At 32.2% G+C, this 22,767-nt stretch overlaps 2 protein-coding genes across 2 annotated transcripts; both read left to right on the plus strand.

Moving 5' to 3' along the window:
* The first annotated feature begins 391 nt into the window (after positions 1–391).
* LOC107952206 (secretory carrier-associated membrane protein) lies at positions 392–3,554 on the plus strand. Its single transcript, XM_016887496.2, has 12 exons — positions 392–631; positions 739–846; positions 935–997; positions 1,712–1,745; positions 1,933–2,055; positions 2,143–2,205; positions 2,304–2,397; positions 2,489–2,534; positions 2,621–2,688; positions 2,847–2,895; positions 2,984–3,049; positions 3,154–3,554. The coding sequence occupies exons 1-12, from the start codon at positions 569–571 to the stop codon at positions 3,250–3,252; spliced, it is 876 nt and encodes a 291-aa protein (XP_016742985.2). The 5' UTR covers positions 392–568; the 3' UTR covers positions 3,253–3,554.
* A 13,376-nt stretch (positions 3,555–16,930) lies between these two features.
* LOC107945873 (secretory carrier-associated membrane protein 3) lies at positions 16,931–20,890 on the plus strand. The gene is made up of 13 exons (XM_016880030.2): positions 16,931–17,267; positions 17,675–17,737; positions 18,250–18,384; positions 18,479–18,541; positions 18,678–18,711; positions 18,900–19,022; positions 19,250–19,312; positions 19,406–19,499; positions 19,678–19,723; positions 19,820–19,887; positions 20,086–20,134; positions 20,326–20,391; positions 20,486–20,890. Exons 1-13 carry the CDS (start codon positions 17,202–17,204, stop codon positions 20,570–20,572), a joined length of 957 nt encoding a protein of 318 aa, XP_016735519.2. The 5' UTR covers positions 16,931–17,201; the 3' UTR covers positions 20,573–20,890.
* Positions 20,891–22,767: the final 1,877 nt, after the last annotated feature.

The following is a 22,767-nucleotide window of genomic DNA, read 5'->3' on the forward strand; positions in this document are numbered from 1 at the left end:
GAGATTGATTTACTATTATTAATTTGATGTTTGTAAATATATTTATACATTAAAATTTTTTAAAGAATATAGATCAATTTAAAATAGTATACTGAAACAAATCGATACCACAAAGCACAATAAAAAAACACCAAGAGACCAAAACAATGTTGATGGCGTTTTTAGTTTAAAGATAATCCTAACTTAATTTGGTTATTTAGGATTCGAATTTTGTGTGTAGAGGCGTACTGTTTATTTAGATGAAAGAAGATAAAGCATTTATCTTCCTATGAAATAACGTGCTTAGATGTTGTTGTTTACCAGGTCACTCTCCAATAGAAACACTGAACAAGCTATAAAACACTGAGTTTCTTCGATGAATCCGAAAGTTAAGACAAGAGTAGTTTATATATACCATGTTGCCGTCCTTCTCTTCTCGTCTCTCAAATTCCTTTTCGCCTTGGCTTCAACGCAATGGTACATCCCAACAAAGACAAACTTTGTAAATTCTTTCTCTCTCTATATAACACCACTTCTCCCTCGGTAAACAAAATGTCGTCTTCACATCCCAAGAACAAGAAAAGGAACCATGGCTGGTTACCGCGATAGGAACCCTTTTGACGAAGAAGAAGATCAAGTTAATCCTTTTTCCGTGAGTTTCATATCTCTCCATCCACTCTATATTTATAATTTATCCTATACACATATATATAGAATCTGTACGTAGTTTATGAGTTTGGATAATTGGTAAACATGCAGAACCCTTCACAATATTCGCACTCAAGGCTTCCAGCTCTTCCTCCTGAACCTGTCAGCTACAATTATGATCGCAATCCAGTCATTGAGATCAATCTTGATAATCCCACGGTAATTTCAAACCCACTTTTCTGGATGTTGTCCAACTCATCACATCAGCTTTTTTCTGACTATATGTATTATGATGCTTGAAATGTAGAATTTGAAGCAGAAAGAGAGAGAACTCCAGGCCAAGGAAGCTGAACTTAGAAGGAGGGAAGAGGTAATACATCTTTACAAACATGTTAAAAACTTGGCCAAATTATGTTTTTATTCCTTGTACTATCACTTCATAATTTTGCTTTAAATTGACTTTTTTTCCTTACTGTTATTACTTGTTAGTAAGAGAGATTAGTCCAAATCATGTTAATGCGTTAAAATGAAAAAGTATGAATTGAGTCCTATACTACTATCAAATCAGAATTTTAACTTCCCATGGATTCCACCGTACACTCAGTGTGAGATGTCAATCTTACCCACAAATAGTATCCTCCTTAGTCTTGTAATTGTTAGGTGAAAGTAAGAGTTCAAATCCCATCAAGAGCAAATATTGAGTTCTCCTTCACTCACCCCTCTAAACTCACTATTCCTTGAACTCCAGGCTCCAGCAGAGTCATTTTGAAACAAATTCGAGAGATAAAACTTAAGTATAAAATCAAACATAGACATTCCGGCTCGAACTTGTGGAAGAGATCTGTTAGCCGTCACCCTGGTGGACAATATTTCACAAAGTCTCTCCGAACGTTCAAAATCCCATCAACAACACTGTTTATTAATTATATAATGAAAAGTCAAAGCGTATACTATTCATAGTCACCATATTCATGTATGTATGTATATATCTTACGCAATGGCCTTTAGCAGTAGATGAATCATTGAATTGCCCTTGTTCGTAATTCTTACTCATTACCATCTTTCGCGGACATGCATTCATCAGGAAGTTAAAAGGAAAGAAGAAGCTCTAGCACGAGGTAATATTTGCCACTAAATTTTTTTGCAAATTTAATCTCTCTCTTCTGGGTATTTAAGCTTCTTCAAGTTCATTTTAGCAGGTTTGATGTTTTTATTCTTAAATTTGCAATGCAGCTTCTTGGTTTTAAAAATACATATATAAAATAATGATTGACCGTCACAAGGTTGATTTTGTTTTGGTTGTAGCTGGGGTGTTTCTGGATGTGAAAAATTGGCCACCGTTTTTCCCAATCATCCACCATGACATTGCAAATGAGATACCTAATTATCTACATCGAATGCTATATGTAGCTTTCGCCACCTTCATAGGTATGTAAGCAAGCTGCTTGTCAAAATGCATAGCTAAGATTTTATTATTACAAACAAGATAGAATGATGAATGTTCATTTCATGCAGGGTTGATCCTATGCCTTTTCTGGAATATCATAGCTGTTTCCACAGCAAGCATCAAAGGGTCAGGTTGGATTAGAAATCCCGTTGCTACTCCTGGGTTTTCTTTCTTTTTCATTACAATCTTTAGATTCTGATGGTTGAATCTTAAAAACTATTACATTTAGGCGTAAGGATATGGTTCCTGGCTGTCATCTATTTCATTATAGGCGTACCAGGAGCTTATTTACTATGGTATCGTCCACTTTATCGAGCTTGCAGGTACTAATTAAAACCCTGTTCTTCCCTCATTTTTTTAACAACGTTCTTCATTCTGTTTAATGAATTATCTTTCTTTATAATCATGTTGCAGGAAAGACAGTGCGTTTAAGTTCGGATGGTTTTTCATGTTTTATGTGGTAATGTATTGTTTTGTGCATCTGGTTAACCCTTGCCAGATTCCCACAGCTAGCAATTTTATACAATTTTTGTTGTCTGGTTGCAGATACATATCGGCTTCTGCATTTATGGTTCGGTTGCTCCGCCTATAATTTATGATGGGTTATCTTTCTCGTAAGTTTCTGGACACATATCCATGTCTGACACTGGCATAACTGGTTGGATTTGATAGTAAAATCTCTTTTAGTTTTTGGTCCAAAACTGATGCAATTCATTTTCCAGTTTTCCCTACTCCTGATCATGACTTAATGTACTGTTATGGGGTGGTGCAGGGGATTCGTGAGTGCGTTGCGTACTATGAGCGACAATGCTTTAGTAGGGGTAAAATTAAGGATCATTTCTTCTCTTGCATTGTTTGATATGAAAGGGTAAATAACTATAATTAAAACATTTGTCTTTTTATTCGCAGATCTTCTACTTCGTAGGATTTGGGTTATTCTGTGTTGAGTCACTGTTAAGCATCTGGGTCATTCAGGTATATCATCAAACATCTTGAGTTCATTCCACACTTTGCTGCTGCAATTAGAAATTTAAAACACACACGAATTACCCATGTTTTTTTTTTTTTCTTTTTGGCAGAGAGTTTATAGGTATTTCCGTGGCAGTGGAAAGACAGCGGAGGCAAAACGTAATGCTGCAAGAGGAGGTGCCATGGCAGCACCAGAAATAAGCTTATAAAGCTAGCAAAGGATTCACGTAAGATGTGATAGAGAAATATCTATATATGTATATATAGCAAAGAAACCACATCTATTAGAACATCACTTTCAGAGCTGAGACATGCTTTCAACCTGGCTTTTGTCATTTGTAAATACATTTCTTTTTGTTGGAAAGGTCTTTGTATATGACCTGACATTGACATCTTCGTATCTTCCTAATTTGCTGCAAAACCATTCAGTCTTTGATTAATTTTATATTAGATTTGACCAAAATATTCTGTTCATTGGGATTGTTGCTTGAATTTGAGCAGGTTGAAATAAGTTTCACATCTTATGTAATAAATTTGTATTTGGTGTGCGTGAGTTTTTCTTCTAGAAAGAGGAATTTATGGAGAAAAATGTTGAAGCAGCCTCAAGTTGAGTAAGCTATAACAAAAAATTGTACACCAAACGTTACACATCAGCCGCGCTTTTCTTTTATTATTATTATTATAAGTCAATTTCCTTGTCCTTTCACTTTATTTCATTTTGATTTTTCTTTCTTTTTTCATCAACTACCAACTCTTCTCGACGTTTCCAAAGTCCATGAAAATTATTTTAATCTAAGAATGTATCCATTCGATTGCTAATAAAATTAACAAGAAAAATAAATATCTTATATAATTTTATTTTTATCTAATTACTCTACCATGTTGTATGGAAACAAATACAAGGGGCAAGTATGAGCCTTGCTCCTCTTACCCCTCAAAAAATTGAAAAATAGTCTTTTAGTTCTTTTATAAATGATAAAATTAAAAATTAATATATAATAAAATTACATTTCAAGCCCCAAAAATTAAAATATTTTTATTTAGTTCTTTAAAAATGAGCAAAATATGAGTTAATACATAATCAAAGTACACTTTAATCTTTCAAATATTTTATAATTCAATATCAATCCCTAAAATTTTTTATGAATTTGCCGCTAATTCTATATTTGTTGGATTGTTCTCTCTATACCAATAATCATATACTTCTTGCCATCATCAATTGGTCTTTGACTAAGTATTAATAAATAATAAATACTATATAATTTAATTAAAATTAGTATGACTAATTATAAAAAATACTATGTAATTTAGTTAAAATTCATTTTAATAATTTATAATGGATACTATCTAATTTAATTAAATATTTAGTAGACAAAAATATATGAGAAATTAATTATCATCAACAAAATTTTTAGATTATTTAGACAAAATTAGTAAAGTAACATATAATTAAATTTTTAAAAATAAAGTTCATGTCTTATTGTATAAAAATAATTTTTTAAAACTTAAATAATTTAAAGTTGTGCCTAAAAAGCCATAGAGTAATTATATTTTAGTATATTTTTTTGTAATTACCTCAATTCTCACCTTCGCAATTGAGGTACTCTAATTATACTCCAATCAATGAGACCCCCTACTGATTACAATAATATCTAAAGGATAAACTACACCATTAGTCAGTAAACTATAAGTAAGTTTTTGTTTTAGTCACTTAACTTTAAAATGTTACAAAATGGTCACCAAACTATTAAAAAGTTTTTATTTAAGTTATTGAGTTGGGCTGTTAAAATTGTTGTAGTATGGTCTTTTCTGTTCGCACCACTTGCACCAATTGAAAATTCTCATTCCCCTTCTTTATTACAGTTTAATTTTATTTCATGAAACAAATTTGAACGTTAGAATCTGCAAACTAAAATCTAAACAACTTTCTTCTTCAATCTTTGACATTGATCATCAAAATTACTTGAACTTAAGGTATGTTCTTCTATTTGCCAATAGGTATTGATCCATCGTATCGATCATTGAATCATCCATAGGAGCTCACTAGTTGCACTTAAAAAATAAAAATAAAAATAATAAAAAACCTTAATAGCCTTGTAACGCCCCTTACCCGAGACCGTCGCCAGAGTCGAGCACAAGGCACTACTAAACTTATTTGAGCACTTAACCAAATTCAGATAATCTATATCATACTTTTTAGACAAGCTGTCCAACTGCGTCATAGTTGCTAAAAAAATCATATTTTGAGTTATAAAACTCGAAATTCAAATCCGTAAATTTTCCCCAAATTTAGACTCATATATCTACTTTCCAATTTTCTTATATAATTTTTGGTTGGTCCAATTAGTACAGTTTATTAGTTAAATTCTCCCCTGTTTCAGGGTTTGGCTACTTTGACCCCTGTGCACTACGAACCAAATTTCTCCTTGTACAGAATTCAAATAACCATGTCGTTTGTTTCTCTTAGAAATAGACCCAATGAGGAATCCATACATATACAGTATGACTCATAATTATTTTTGTACAATTTTTAATTATTTTTACAAATTAGAACAAGGGAACTCGAAGTCATTCAGAATCTGTCTCACAACAATTTAAATATCTCATAACATAAAATCCAATTGCATGCACCGTTTCCTCTATATGAAACTAGACTCATTAGGCTTTAATCTCATTTTTTTCTCAGGCCTTAACTCAAATTCCACAATTTATGGTGAATTTTCAAAGTCAAACTACTGCTACTTACCAAAAACTGTTTTAGTACAAATATTGCTAACTAGTTTATAACATCTTTTCTTCAATTCATTCAAACTCTATACATGCCATATAAATCTTTAAACATAAAACAAAAACTACCGGAATTGATCTGAATAGTGTGCCTTGTTGTGTTGTTCCGATCTACCAACTTCTCTTTAATTCAATCTACAAAAGAAATTATCAAACACACACAAGTAAGCTTATTGAAGCTTAGTAAGCTCATAGGCATAAAAACACAAATCTTATCAAATATTGTACACAATCATATATCTATTAGTTTAACTATTCCATCCTCCAAATCACAATTTCATTAATAACTCATTTGAATAATTTCCATATGGCTACTCACAAGTTAACTCCCTTAGGCCCATTTCTCATTTATTTCATTGTCAAATTAGGGAACAATAAGGGAATTGAGTGCTCCATTATCACATTGCCATAGTAAACTATGGACTTTCACATTGTTACGCATCACACACCGAAGCCATAGCCTTGCCATGGTCTTACACGATTCACATATCATACCGAAGCCATATCCCAGACATGGTCTTATACGGAATCACATTATCACATTATACCGATGCCATAGCCCAGCTACGGTCTTATACGGAGTCACATTATCACATTGCACCGATGCCATAGCCCAGCTATGGTCTGAAACGGGCGCACTTATCACATATTTTTCGTCAATTCATCAGGGTCACAGAATAGAAGCACTCAAATCCATTGTTCCTACTAATTTGTACTTTTAGTTACACATTATTTATTTGTTAATGCAAATTGATAGTATTCATCAACAATAAAATACTTTAACAATCATAAGATTTTCATAACAAAACATTGAACTTTACCATATGAACTTACCTGGGCTAATTTGCAAAAGTCGTAGAAATTCAGGGACTATTCTTAAATTTTTTCCTTTCCACGATTCAGTTCGTTTTCTTGATATGATGTAAAAATATGAAAAACCAGCTTTCTCCAGACCTTCTACGGCGTTTTGGCTGATAAAATATGAAGAGATCTTTAGATTCTTCAATTTTGTTCTTATTTTATATGTTAAAGTTGTAAAATTTCCAATTTTGCCCTTATTTCCCTTATTTTTCTGCTGATTTTCTTGCCTTTGCCGTCCAACCTATTCACTTTTAGGCTTAATTTCCCTTTAAATCTTCCTTCTTTTAACACTTGAGCTATTTAATCCTTTTAGCAAAAATTTTTTTTATTACAATTTAGTCCTTTTTATTTAATTGACTACCTAATCGTTAAAATTTCTCAACCAAACTTTAATACTAGCTAAATGAAACTTCATAAATATTTATAAAAATATTTATAGCTTGATTTTCAAATTCGAGGTCTCGATACCTCGTTTTGACCCGTTTGACCTAATAAATTCTTTTAATTCACTAATTTCACCATTTCACAAATTCTTCTAAATTCTTACTTGACTCATAAATATTAAATTACTATCTTGTTCAATCTTATTTGTTGGATTTAGTGATCTCAAATCACCATTTCCGACACCACTGAAAATTAGGTCGTTACAAGCCTAATGGCTTAACTGAAAATTTTTAATAGTTCAATAACCATTTTGTAATTTTTAAGGTTGAGTGATCAAAACGAATCTTACTAGTTCAGTGACTAATAACGTAGCTTACCCATATCTAAAATATATACTATAGATATAAAATTATAAATAAATCAAATGCTTTATTTTATAATAGTTAATTTAATAGTGGTGAAAAATATATACTTGGTTTCCCAATGTGAATTTGGACTAAATTGAAGTTCAATTTTAATATTCTGTGAAAGAATTTCGAATAAAAAGGAAAAACCACAGTTTATTCAAAACTACGGACAACCATAACAAAATCAATTAAACACAACTTTTTATAAATAGTATATTTTGCACTGTTACGTTAATGTGTTAAGCGGTACCAGCATAAAAAATAATCTATTATGAGACACTCATTTCAGATTAAAAAATATTTTTTAATGCCATCATATTGTCAGGCAGCACCAGCGTCAAATATTGTATTTTTTGTGTTTCTAAAAAATTTGAAGTAAATAGTGAATAAACACAAAAAAAATTATGTTTTTAAGTGGTGTCACTTGATACGTTGACGACGACACTGGTTTAAAATTTTTTTAAAAAAATTGGCATAGGGTTTAATGATGTAGAAGTATGTGCCGATACAGTAAAAAACCTAGTGCCGACAATGTATCAGGAGACACCAATTTAAAAATTAATTTTTTATTTCTTCCGTATTTACAATATTTAAAGAAAAATACAAATGATTTTTGGTGTTGCCCGAGGCAGAACCACTTTAAAAAGCATTTCTTTTCCCATTATGATTGAGTGGCTTTTGGGATTTAGTGCCACTTGACACTTGACGACATCTAAGTTTACTATTGAAAACATATTATTATCATAAATAATTTGGCTAAATTAACTATATATGTTTTTTTTATCTAGGAAAAAAAGTTGTTTTTGAAGAGAAAAAGAGAAAGTGTGTCCAACTAAGCGCGCTTTTCTCCAACAGCTTTTTGACCGTTGGCTAGCAAAGGTAAAAAAAATTAAAGGGCCCAACGATCAAATTTTTTTTCTATAAATACCATGTCATTTTAATTTTTTCACTCAAATCCTATATTTTTAATTCTTTCTGAACTTTCAACTCTCTTAATTCTCTCAATTCTCTCATGTTCTGTTTTAAATTTTCTGACACGCTCGTTTCAAAATATTATTTTTTAATTATTTCATATTTATTTGTTTCAATTGAATTTTTACGAATGACAATCTCTCTAATTCGTTTTGATGACAAGCACATTTTAGTCGCTCAAGCGATAATGGTAAGACGAACATTTAAAGTTTTTATTTTTTAAAATATTTTAAATTAATTTTTTTATCGATATAAATAGGTGAACGATTGTGCTTTGGAGGGGTTCATACATAATTTGTAAAAGGGCACAATCCCCGAAATTTATGGTTACTTACAAGATACGAGATTCTTGCACGCATCTCATATGCTCAGGGGCTGCAAACTCAATTCTACACTTATTAGCGCGTTGGTGGAAAGATGGAGGCTTGAGACACATACTTTCTATCTTCCATGCGGCGAGTGTACAATCACACTAGATGACGTAGCTTTACACCTAGGTTTACCAGTGTATAGGCCAGCCGTCATAGGGTCAATGGTCGTTCTCGATAAAGAGGATCTTTGCGAGGCATTTTTGGAAAGATGTTGAATAGGTTTTAAGGTGATTGGATACATATTAAGTGGTTGGAAACGAATTTCAAAGAACTTCCTAATGACGGGCTCAACGTCGTCAAAGAACAATACGCTCAGACGTTCTTCCTCAAGCTAATTGGGGGCATTATAATGCCTAAAAAATCTCAAAATTTGGTATACCTAAGGTGGCTACTACACCTAGTCGACTTCAAAGAAAATGAACGATTGAGTTGGGGATCAGCCGTGTTGGCCACATTGTACCAGAAGTTGTTACGGACGACAGAATCGGATAAGATGTCAATTGATGGTTGTCTACTCCTGCTGCAGTCGTGGACTTGGTGGCGACTACCATTTAAGTGTCCCTAAGTTACTGACTCATACATGTTCCCATTGGTGACAAGGTAAAAATCATTTCTTAATAAATATGTAGTTTGTATAGTAAATGTAGTTTATTTATTATATGTTTAAATTAACATATCACTTGTATAGGTGGAACCATGAACCAAGTTATGTGAGATTACCCTAGTAGCTTAAAGATATCAAGCTGTTGTAAATCAACGCTCGGACGCCAATGTTAGTTACTTATTCTTTCCAACCTATCTTAATTACGCAATGATTTCTAAAATAAAATTTCGTACATAATGGAACTTGCAATTGTGCACTACAGTTTGAATAGATGTCATACGTTGAGCTAGATATCATAGAATGTGTCCTGCAAGAATTTTTGGCCAATTGGAGTATGTGGATGCAAAGGTGTCGTTGATAGTGTATGCGACAGTGGAAATGCACGAATAGGATCGAGTGATGTGGCAGTTTAGGTAGAGGCAACAAATTTTCGCCGCCACCGCAGGACATAGAAGCACTGCACAAAGTGGAGTTGCGAAGGAAGAACGACGAGAATTGGTAAAACATTCACAAGGAGTACATCAACGAAGATGGAATTCTTAACTATTTGCAAACTATTTTTCTTATTAGACAGGATGACTTATTTAGAGTACTTATCGTGGTTCAGTTCACCAGGAAATCATATCTACTATCGGTTGAGGCGAGGAGTAGACAACTTCGTCAAAAGAGGCCATGACGACTACCCTGACAACGTAGGTTCAGACATGGTCGTATGACAGGTTCGTCATTGGCTCTGACTGAAGAAATGTTTTCTATGTCTATGCCACATCCCGGTCAAGTCACTCTACTTATTTTTGTTAATTTCATTAACTCTGTGTTCGATTTACAACTACCACACTGGGCACTACAGTACATCCCTGCTTCTACCTTTCCTATATGTACATACTTTGGGACACCGATATCCCCCGCATTCTACACCCCTATGCTAAAGTCGATGTCAATGTAAATACCAATCCAAATATCGACGCAAATGTCGATCCGAATACTGACACATGTACCGTTACTGATTCAGTCATCGATGCTAGTGTCGATGCTCGGGTCAATGCGAATGTATCTAAATTTTGTAATATCATACCGTTACACACCGATAGTGTCACAAACACCCATTGCATCATTATATTAGGAGGTGGATTATTGGCGTAACCATCTTCTTGTGGAGTGGAAGACACACGATAGGAGGCTAGGATGACACCACACTCAAGCACGAAGAAAGACGATAGAGACAAAGACGAAGATGAAAATGAAGCCGAAAGTAGAGATAAAGATGAAATGAAGATAATGAAGACGACCACGATAGAGACTAGTATAAGCACGAGGTTGAAGGTAAAGACGAATAAAATGAAAGCAATGGTGACGATCAAATGGATGAACTGGTAGCACTAGTTGTGCATAGAAATTTTGCTCGTACCCGTCAACCACCACTCTACGATACACACTCGGCTCGAAAATGCCATTAATATTTTTGTATTTAATTATTGCAATGTAAAAATGATTAATATCAATGAATAAATGAATTTTTTATGTATTTCTATTACAACTCATATTTGTCTATGTTAAAATAAAATTTAAATCATATGTAAATTTTGATATATTTAATATTTGATATGAAACATGTAACTTTGGAAAGGCATCTTTATCAAACTAGTAGACTATGCCAAACACAGTTGAAATGCAAGTTAAAAAAATTACAGATTTTTTACCCTAAAAATGAATAAAGCAATGTTGAGGCCTCAATTACCCCTCAAAATAGAACATGTTGCCTTCGTATGCCCTAGGTTTCTACAGTACCCACATAACCTCTGTTGATTGTACCTCTCTTGAATACCCATATTGGTCCATATCTAGTGGAATTCGGGTGAACTTTGGGGGACACGATGTAGGTTCATGTTCGACGCCAACTTATACGGCGTGTTGGACATTAGTATCCGCACTCTCTCATCTGGGATGGGTGAGAACTCAAGACTCTATACACTATGCATGATTTCTAGTCTATACGCCTCATTAATATAAGGTGTGAGAATTTTTTACTTTGCAAGCTCACCTTTTCCCCACGCCCATAGAGGAAGTCTCCTACTCTATACTTCACCATCCCCCAAACATCTTCTCTCCCAGCCTATCCATCCCTCTACTATACAATATTTCTTAGTGTTAAAAATTTCGGTCGCTAATAAAATTTCAACCATTCGAGGTATTCTTGAGTCGTCAGTGATACGATATCATTTCGAGAAACACATTTCATATATTCTGCCAAGATGAGACCATTACCTCTGAAACCTATCATGTGGAAGTAGGGTTCCGGGGTGATTTTGCATTGTACGATCATGGGTGGAAGTCTACGTATAGGCCTCAATCGATGACCGTTATACAGTAATGGATAGGGGTATAATAGGGGAGCTAGTTGACGATCGTTATGCGACCATGAGCTCAAACTTTATGGATACATGAAAATGTTTCCTTATAAATACCGTACAGAAGTTTGAGGGCATAATCATACAAAAAAACTATGGGGCTTTCTACTATAATCGGCGTAATTTTTTTCTCCATTTCGAGGCAGTCGATGCCTTTAACCTTCATCCTTATTCAAAAAGGTCGGCGTCGTAGTATATACAGGAAGACTCTCGGGGAAGGAGCAGCTATTGCGGTGCAGTAAAGGTAATGCTCTTTTTTAGGTAACAATGGTTAACGTTATTAAACAATTCACTAATAGCTACAATCATTGTCTCGTCGACCTGAGTTTCACTTCTACTATGTCAAAGCATCTATTTAACGCTTGAAAGCCCTCTTGTGTCCACCTTGATGTCAGCCTTCAGATAAGAATGAAAGGTTAAATATACTGGTTACTTGGAAATAGAGACAAAAATTACATTGATTATATAGGAAATCCCTCTTTTTTTATGATTATGGCTTCAACCTTATGTATGGTATATATAAGGCATCATTTGCAAGTATCTAAAAAGCTTGAATTCGTGACTACATAACGACCGTCAATTGGCCCTTAGTTATACTCTAACCCGTGATCGCATCACAACTGCCAACTAGGACCTCGACCTAGACTTTGACCCGTGATCGTATCAAGTATTGTCACCCCAAAACCTGACTTCCCCAAAATGGGTTTCTGAGGTAATGGTTCTATCCCGTCATGACATATGAAATATATGTGTTCTGAGGCACATTATCACATCCTCAACCCCTCAACTACCTATAAACTTTCACAATTTCACCTTTAAACCCAAACACTAAACCCTAACAAAAACCCTAAACCTAACAAAATTAAAAAAACCCTATGTAATAGTCTATTTTTAGTGGTTTTGTGACCACAAATTCAACGAGTAAGTTTGTATAAAGTCAATAGTAATTTATAATGAATTTTGATTTGAGGAGTTTTAACCAATTGAATTTAAAGAAAGGAAATGCTATTTACTTTTAATTTCTTTAAGGGTTAATTTAATAAATAGTTAAAAAAAGTAAGTTAAATTAAAGAAATTAAAAGATAAAATTAGTATTTCCTTTCTATTAAAAGATAAATTTAACATTTCATTTCTTCTTCATGGGGAGAGAACTGAAACACCATAGCTAGGGCATGAAAGCTTTAGCCAAGCTTGAGTTCTTCAATTGAGTGAGTAAACCTCGTATTTTTTAATAATTTTTATATTTTTGAGCTCGTATTAGCTCAATTTAGCTAATTTGGTGACTAATTTGTAAAACTGTTAAACGTTGTGGATTATACCATTGATGAGTTTTGTATATTCTTGGAATTTTATGATGGATTATTAAGTTTGGTTGTTAAATAGGATAATTTTGTAAAGTAGTTTTTGATGATTTTAATGTTTAAGGACTAAAATGTTAAAATGACAAAGTTACTTGTACTTGACGTGAAATAATTGCAAAATTGGGCTGTAGAAAGGCACTTGAATATTCGGATAAGCTGAAATTTGAATAAAAATGGTTAAATTGCATGTTTTGAGTTAAGGACTAAATTGCAAAAAACTAAAATATTAGGGGAATTTTGTAAAAGTTTCAAAAAGGACTTAATTACATAAAATGAGTTAATTTTACTGTTAGAATTAGTTGATTGAATGGAATTTTTATTCTAGATCAAGTATGGGTTGAAAATCGAGGCATAAAGAAGTTACAAAATAGTCCTTGTACCTTATCGTGTTGTAGTTTCGTCAGGTAAGTTCGTAATATTTCTTTTATGTTGCAATGATTCTATATATATTACATGTTTATTATAATTAGATCCAATGTTAAACTTAACTATTGAATGATTTGAGAATAAATAATAAATGAATAAGTGAAAATATGATGTTTCTGAATAGCAAACCTCGAGTCGATGTTATCTATCAAGTTTTGTGCCAATGTTATCTAACAGGCCTTGAGCTGGTGTTGTCTATCAAGCCTTGATTTGGTGATTATTTATTAGGTACTATATACTGGTGGTACAGACCGTAGCGATAACTTGAGATCTTGCATGTGTTGCGGATTATCTACAGCTTGTGTGAGCAGCATCGTGAGTCTATCAAAATTTTAAAGTTAACTCGAATGAGTGATACCCTGAAATTACCTGAAATGAGATCTTACTAAATGATTACTGTAAAATATGATTTGAATTAATATACTAAACAATACTCACCTGCTGTGAGCTATGATTGACAGGAACTTTGTTATTTAATTTCATAATTTGATTTGTTATGTCAAATTTGGTAATATTTATCATTTGATTTAATGAACTTACTAAGGTTCAAGTAAGTTTACTCGTGCTTTGTCCTTGTTTTGTAGATTACATTTTGTGGTCAAGAGATCGGATCAACTCGTAGAATCTCACTATCTCGAAGACTCTTTTGGTAGATTTTGTAAATCACACTATCCCGAAGACTCTTTTGGTAGATTTTGTAAACATTTGGCTTATATGGCATGTAGTAGGGAAAATGGTTATTATGCTATAATTTATGGCTATGTGTGATGTTTTGTACTTGATTAATGAATGGTAGACTTTGTCATATGATTATTAACCTTAAGTAAACTTAAGTAGGAGGTCTAGATGGTAAGTGTTATATTAAGTTGGAATGATGTGTTTGGAATGTGTTAGTTGGTGTATATTATGGTTTATAGATAGTTGTTTGATAATGAGTAGCATGAGCATTATAATGTGTTTGGTACATGATACTTTGGTTGGTTTTAAATGAATAGAAATGACATGTTTTGGTTGATTTAAAGTGTGTTTATAGACTTGTGAATATGTGAAATGAGTTGGTATAGATACCTATATAAGTGCATGAAGAATAGGCTTAGGTTTGGTCATTTTTACACATACACAGCTTGGGACATGGACTGTCACACGGCCGTGTCTCGCACACGGGTAGCCCACACGGGTATGTGCCTTGAGCGTGTTAGATGCATGGTTCACATGAGCTGGCACACGAGCTAAGACACGAGCATGTCGCCCAAGTTAGTGAGTTACATGGGTGAGCACACTGTTGAGCACATGAGCGTGTAGGCTAGACACACGGCCGTGTGAGCCTTATAATGAAAAATTTCAATTTTTCCCTGAATGTTCTGATTTGGTCCTTGAATGTTCCTAACCTATTTTTAGGGCTTCGAAGGCTCGATTTAAAGTCGTAAATGTATGTTCTATTTCATTATGAATCATATATGTATTTATGAAATTTATTTTATAATTAGATGACAATTGATATGAAAAGTTCTGATATGTATAGTAATACTCCGTAACCCTATTCTGGCAATGGAAATGGGTTGTGGGTGTTACACTTTAACCCTAGGACAGAGGAGGAAAGTGCGCTCAGCTGGACGTGACTTCCCTTTCTATCTCTAAAATTGACCTATTTCCCTAATTTTTTTTAAAAAAAAGCCTAAAAGGCCAAATAAAAAAAATGACATATATTGTTAATTTAGTCAAATAATCTACAACATGTCTCGTTTCCATAATTAAATTTTTTGTATTATTCATGTAAAAAAAACCCGAAAATTGATTGTTTATGTTTTTTTAAGATTATTTTGATAGTCAAAATTTTTTGAATTGTATTACATTACTAAACAATGAGCATTTTTGTAATTTTATAATTAAATTGACGGCTTAGATAAAATTACAAATTATACTAAATTTATATTTACTTATTAAAAAAAAACTAAAAATGAGGTAGGTGTTTCATGCTTTTTAATTAAAAATATAAATAGATTAATTTAAAGAAAATTAATATATGAATATGAGTTTTATTTTCATATTTAAATCTTATTTAATTTTATTCTAAATATTAGTGCAAATAATAAATAATTTTGAATTCATACATAATTTTTTATTGAAATATTTTATGGGTGGTTGTTAGAGATGAAAGTGACTTTGGATGGGGTTGGCAGATTTTTGCCAAATCCACTCCTTCAAATGTTTCTAACAAATACCTATTTTAGAAGAGCCTTTTCGATTAAGAATCAAATTTAATATTAGTGTGGACTCAATATTTTATATTAAACTAAAATTTCAAATTATTTTTAAAATTTATTTGAATAAAAGTGAAGTGGTAATAAATTTATATTTTAATATTATTTAATGTGTATTTAAGCTTTGAATTTATAATTTTTTTATTTAAAAACTATATAAATGTGTGAAAAAAATGTTATCATAATAATATTAATTATAATCTAAAAACATGAGTATTTTTATAATTTTATAATTGAGTTGATGACCCAATCAAGTGTAACACTAACTTAATAAAATATTGGTTCTGATTATATATGCTTTTTTTTAATATAATTTTTGAAACTACCCGTAACCCCTTCCCAGCCTATAAATAGGAGAATAATTTACTTCATTCACGTGCTCCTATGTTACGACAATACACATGTCAATCGAGCTGAGACTCAACGACAACTTAATAAAATACTTAAATAATAGTAAATATTGATTTTATCATTTTATGGTTGAAGCCTTATTTTGAAATATATCCTTGAAACTTAAATTCATTTAAAGAAATTTAGCATTTAATAGAGTTTAATAAATTTTTTAAAAAAATACACTAAAAATATATTAGAATTTTTAAAAATTATTCTAATAACTAATAATTTCATTTTGTCAAAAACCAAAATATTTCCATATGCTCTCAAACCTGATTTAATTGTCTATTAGATGAGAAGAATGAAAGGAAAAAAAAAATAGTGCGTTCGATTAAGAAGAAAAGTGAAAAGAAAACAAATAAAAGTGATATCGTGTTTTATACTAATATATAAAAATAATGAAATAAAAAATAAATCTATTTTTCACTTATGTCAAAAAAGGGAGAAAAATTAAAAGTAATTTTCTTTCAAATTTTCCATCTCTCCCATCATGCACGCATATGAAAAAGAAAAATTATGTTATCTACACTTCTAATTTTCTGTATTTACACACTTGAAAATTAATTTAATAAAATATACTTAACCAAATAGAGAATAATGTTTTTTCCCGCTGTTTCGTCACAATATATTTATTATATTCAACAAAACTGACTGTTAACCGAAAAGTCCAACTTCTCATTCCCCCTCTCTATCTCTACCTCTTCTTCCCAAGGGAAACCACGTTTTCTCTCTCTAGAACTTCATTCATGACCCCAAATTTCCTTTGACCTTTCAGTTTTTCCATTCTCTTCTCCTCCAAGCTTCTTCTTCTTTTTCTCCTCTCTAGTTTTCATCTTCCTTGTATTATTCTCCCATTTTCAGTTTTAATTTATTGTTATAAGGTTTATATAGATCAAAAAAGAAAAAAAAAACTTAAAAAGGTGATGGCTGGTCGTTTCGATGAAAACCCGTTCGCTGAAGAAGGAGAAGAAGAAGTTAATCCTTTCTCGGTCAGTTTCTCTTTTCTCTCTCTTTCTTTGTTTCTGTTATTTGATGATGTTTTGGGTTGGGTTCATGCAGTTCAGTTTATGGTAGCCATAGCCAGCTCTTTAGCAGATTATAGGTTGACTTGTTTTTAACTCCCTGATTGCTTTGTTGGGTTTCAGTTTGATCTGAAATTCTTGGTTGAAATCGGTTATGGGAAGTATTTTACTTGGTTGTTGTGTGCTCCTTTCATTGACTTCATGTTTTCTTGTCACCGAACATGCATTTAACGAAGTAGCAAACTTATATAATCCTAGAGATGAAGACTATGATGCCTTGCTGGGTGTATTATCTGTCAATTCTAAGTTAGTTTACGGATGCTAGCAGACATCAGTTTTATTATGATTTTTTTCTTTTGAATAATTTCTACCAGGATCCAGCTGTGAGAGGGAAGGCATCTGGCCAGTCTAAATTTGGTGGAGGTCTATTTTCAAAGGTAACTAAATCCCTGTTTATAAAGTTTCAAGGGAATATTTAATTCAGAACTTAGTGTTCGATGTTAAAATGGCTACTGTCTTAGGACATATTTCCGACTAGAATGGATGTGAGATGTGAAATTTAGCTGTGGCTTTGCTTGTTTACGTACATGGATCCTAGGTAACTTATGCTATGTAAAACCATAACTTGAGGTGATGATGTTGTGCTAAACTACCACTATTTAATCTCTTGATCACACTGAAATTCCATATCTTTTGCTAATTTGCTAGGAATTCTATAGTAAAATCTTAGTGATTAACCTAGAAACTTACTTCTTTTTCTGATGCTGATAGTTTGAGCTAGCTTGCATATATCAAAGTTCTGAAAAAATAGGTTGCTTGTGGCTATATTGTCATGATTCCGTCATGTCTAATTTGACCTTTTAGTATTGCTTCTAAACATCAGTAAACTGGACCTTTTGCCTTGTAATAATACTTGCTTCTTGAACGCCTATTATCAATAAATTTTCAGAATGTTCCAAGTGCTCCACCTGCATCAAACTCAAGACTTTCACCACTACCTCCTGAACCTGCTGGTTTCAATTATGGTCATGAGGCAACAATTGACATCCCTCTTGATACAGCTTCAGGAGGATCAAGTTATCAGGTTAGTGAAGAGTGAAGACCAGTCTCTAAATGCCTTTTCCAATAGTTTTTTAAGCATTTGATCTCCCTGTTCTGGTTTTTCTGTTTAAATCTAGGATTTGAAGAAGAAGGAGAAGGAACTTCAGGCTAAGGAGGCTGAACTGAGAAGGCGGGAGCAGGTATATTGTGGAAGAAATTTTATAACTTAAGAGTTCATTCTTAATCTACAGAATCATAGATTTATTTTTGTTTCCCGCCGACACATTATAAATGATTTTATCCCACAATATTTACTGATAAGCTTATTCGATGCAGGAAGTGAGACGGAAAGAAGAGGCAGCAGCAAGAGGTACCTTTCATTACTTTTTTATAATTTGACTATTCACATAGAAAACATTGAGTTTGTTCATAGTTTCAAAATCTGTTCTAGACTACATTTCTTTTGCAAAAATATTTTGACCTGATTCTATTTCCTTTTATGGTCAGTTACTATTACATTTCTTCCATGAGCTAGAGTTTGACTTCCCTGTTTTGCAGCTGGAATTACTTTGGAAGAGAAAAATTGGCCCCCATTTTTTCCAATCATTCATCATGATATTGCAAATGACATACCAGTTCATCTACAAAGATTGCAGTATGTTGCATTTTCAACATTTTTAGGTAAGGGTTTCTTAGGCTTTTTCACCTTATGTTCTTATGCTTGGTGCACCTATGCATATGTCATCGTTTTTGTCCATAAAGAAAATTTGTGCTGTACTCAATGAGTTTTTCCATTGGGTGATTATTTGTACCATTTTTTTTTCTTTTTAAAAACTCTTTAGCTGGAAAGGGATTTTGTGTAAGCCATGGGTTACAGATAGTTGGTAATGTATTTTGATTCTATGCAGGGTTGTTTCTGTGCCTGCTGTGGAACATTGTAGCTGTTACTACCGCATGGATCAAAGGAGAAGGTTAGTTTAGAAATGCATTTCCATATTTCATGTTTTCCTTTGAATATATAACGTTAGATTGTGTTGTGTTTGACTGTATTTGTTTTTGTTTAGCTGTGAGGATCTGGTTCTTGGCTATCATCTACTTCATAGCAGGGGTTCCAGGAGCCTATATTTTGTGGTATCGGCCGCTGTATCGTGCTTTTAGGTACTTAACATACTCCACTCTTTTCCTGAATATTGCAATTCAGTTTTTGGGTTGCCTCTACTGCAAAGTTTCGTTGTCATTTCCTTAAATTTGGCTGTTCACATTCCCTGCACTTGCTAATCTCTAATCATCACTTATTTTAATTGAAATATTTTCTCACCTTCCGACCATAATGCAGGAAAGAAACTGCTTTATCATTTGGACGGTTCTTCCTATTTGATTTGGTACTAACTCATGTTTCTCTGGTAGATATGTTTCTTTGTTGCCATGGAGTCCGTAATACTGATTCTTTTGATCCATGTTGTTTTCCCTGTTTATAGCTTCACATCGGATTTTGCATCTTTGCTGCTGTGGCTCCTCCTATAGTTTTTAGAGGGAAATCACTAACGTATGTTCCTAAACTATTTTTTATCTTTCACATTCTCAATTTTATCTTGGACTGATAAACAACACCAATGCATTTGGGTTTGACATGGTGCACTTGTCTCCCAAAAAGTACATTTGCAAATTTACTGCAAGTATTTGGGATGTGAAATTGGTATTCTAGTTTAACTTTATCTTACCAGTGTTGTTTTGTCTCGTACAGTGGAATCCTACCTGCAGTAGATCTTATCAGTGACAATGCGTTGGTTGGGGTAAGTATATCCTTAAACCTGTCAAAAGTTTAATACCCACAATCAGGTTTCATTATTTCACCACTAAAACAGTGGAGCATCTACTGCTTAAGGCTTGAACATTGCTGTTGATGCTAACTGAAATAGTTGACAAAAGTTTTGTTCTTGGCTTCTCTTGACCATTTTGATGAAAGTTTACTTTGCTTGTGTAGATCTTCTACTTCATTGGTTTTGGATTATTTTGTGTTGAATCAATAGTAAGCATTTGGGTTATCCAGGTTCGTTCAGTTTCCAACCTAATTTATATCAATGATCGCATAAGCATGCCCCGCCTGTCGCATTTCTAACATGGTTGGCTATTGGCTTTTGCAGCAAGTATACATGTATTTCCGCGGCAGTGGTAAAGCTGCTGAGATGAAGCGCGAGGCTGCCAGAGGAGCTATGAGGGCTGCCATCTAATGGCACAGACACTAGCTGCAACCAGAAATAGGGTAACCTCATGTGTTGATTCTCCTTATATGCACATTACCCAGGAAGGAACACACAGAGCTTGTTATTTCTTGTTCCTGGCGCATTTGTTTTATGGATCTCTGTGATTTCCTGTGAATGTTTTCCTTTATATGTATATTTTTGGGTGTGGAGTTTGATTAGCAAACACCTTATACAAAGACATTGAATGATTTTCATGTATAGAATGTCTCACTTTGCGATTGGTTCATTGTGTAATGTCTGGTTAAGAACATCTCAGTTTCAAGATTAGAGACATTTCCTTTTCAATACGCGTTTGGTGCTTTATATTATAATTCCAATGAGATGTGATTCCTTCCTTAGAATGTGATGGCGGGAAATGCGATGTCGAAAACCTTATTTTACAAAGTTTGGTATACATACAAAGGTATTGATTAAAATTATAAGAAAGTTATATTATCACGTTTAATTCATTAATTACTTTGGATTAAATATTTAATAATAAAGTTTAATTAATAGTTTTTAAATTATTTTTTAAATTATAATTATAATTGAATAAAATTGTTTCAAACTTTATGAAATTTGTTTTGGAACAAATTAGAAAAACTACTTGAAATCACATTTTATTTAGCTAAAGGCTAAACTATAGAAATATATATAAAATAAAAAAAAATTGATTTCAAGTATTAATCTTAGCAAAACTACAAATAATTAAATCCCAGGAATACAAAACTATAGACAGTGTAACCCACAATTCTTATGCAGCTCATATTCTATGAAAAATATTAAGTATTTCATAAAAATACAAATGCTAAATCAAATTTATAGTTAGTTACCCTCTTTTGATTCTTTATTCTTCTTTCTTCCAATATTGAGAATGGTTAAATTTCAAAAAGAATGAAAATATTCCAAAAACTCTCAATTTTGTAATGAATTAACCTAACCTATTATCTAATTCTCATAAAAGAAATATCTTCAGAAAAAATAAAAAATCAAGAGGATACAATAAAATAAATCATGTTAGAGCTAAACTTAAATCTTAATTTTTTTTTCTACTGCTCCTAAATTTTCATAAATACTATAAGAAAATTGAATTTTCAATTATACACCAAAAGGAAATGAGAGGAAAAAAATGGTATATTAGATAGATGATTAAATATGTTTATAAAAAATAAAAATGCGAAAGATTCGTTGAAATAATAAAGAAAATCAAATAGGAAAAAAGAGACAATATCTCTTTTTTTTACTATTTAACCCTAAATTAATATAAAAAATTAATTTTATCTTAAAATTTAACAAACAAAACATCAGAATAACTTTCTAACTAATTAAATTTTTAAAAAAAACAATTACTTTTTCATCATATCAAAAGTTATTTAAATTGATTGGACATTTGGGTCCCTAATTACTATGTAACTTTTTTACATAAAATAAAAATTAAAAAAATTAGAATAGAGCGTAATTTTTAGGAATATAATAAAAGGAAGTAAGATTGGCGTTGTGGGCTATCTAATCAAGGGACCATAAATTGAGTCAGATTTTAGTACATCAATTTGTCGTATTGGCATTAAAATTCATTTAAATAATACAACATTAAAATTAACGTAGAGATATGTGTTTGATTTTAAATATAATAGTGAGGATGTAATGAAAACGAAATTGACTCTTAAAAATATTAAGGATATTATTTTTTTTGAGAACATAAAATATTTTATTTTTAAAGTTTATTTAAATATCTCAATTAATCAATTAATTATATTATTTTAAATAAATTAACAACATAAAAAGCTGAACACATGGATTAAAATGATTGAAATATAAAAAAGTAAAACAAATAAAAGAAAAAGTTAAAATCACATGTGTTGCAAAAAAATTCTACTATCATGTGTTGTTCCTTCCCAACCAGGAAATGCAAAAATAAAGCACATGTTGAAGTCACAAATTGCCATAATATTTTGAGTTGGTTCACCTTTCCGTCCGATATAAAGTATTTGACAAGAAGGCGAAATGCATGCTTTTATGTGTATTACATCTATAGCCCCAATACAATCCTTTAAAATAAATACAAGTAATGAGATAAAATTTAGAAATAATTTATATTTTAAAAATATAAAGATTGTGTAAATTTTACTTTAAAGTGAGGCCAATATCTTGTATCATGTTGAATATGGTTCGGTACTTCCTCG

The sequence above is a fragment of the Gossypium hirsutum genome, chromosome A06 (genome assembly GCF_007990345.1).
Source record: "Gossypium hirsutum isolate 1008001.06 chromosome A06, Gossypium_hirsutum_v2.1, whole genome shotgun sequence".
Lineage (NCBI taxonomy): Eukaryota > Viridiplantae > Streptophyta > Magnoliopsida > Malvales > Malvaceae > Gossypium > Gossypium hirsutum.

What these genes read in the sequence shown, in the direction of transcription:
- LOC107945873 (XM_016880030.2), top strand. Translation starts at nt 17,202, where the DNA reads ATGGCTGGTCGTTTCGATGAAAACCCGTTCGCTGAAGAAGGAGAAGAA. An exon ending in AGAAGAGGCAGCAGCAAGAG is followed by an intron (nt 18,712 to 18,899) that starts GTACCTTTCATT and finishes CCTGTTTTGCAG; the next exon opens with CTGGAATTACTTTGGAAGAG. An exon ending in TAAGCATTTGGGTTATCCAG is followed by an intron (nt 20,392 to 20,485) that starts GTTCGTTCAGTT and finishes TGGCTTTTGCAG; the next exon opens with CAAGTATACATGTATTTCCG.
- LOC107952206 (XM_016887496.2), top strand. Translation starts at nt 569, where the DNA reads ATGGCTGGTTACCGCGATAGGAACCCTTTTGACGAAGAAGAAGATCAA. An exon ending in AGAAGAAGCTCTAGCACGAG is followed by an intron (nt 1,746 to 1,932) that starts GTAATATTTGCC and finishes TTTTGGTTGTAG; the next exon opens with CTGGGGTGTTTCTGGATGTG. An exon ending in AGCAAGCATCAAAGGGTCAG is followed by an intron (nt 2,206 to 2,303) that starts GTTGGATTAGAA and finishes TATTACATTTAG; the next exon opens with GCGTAAGGATATGGTTCCTG.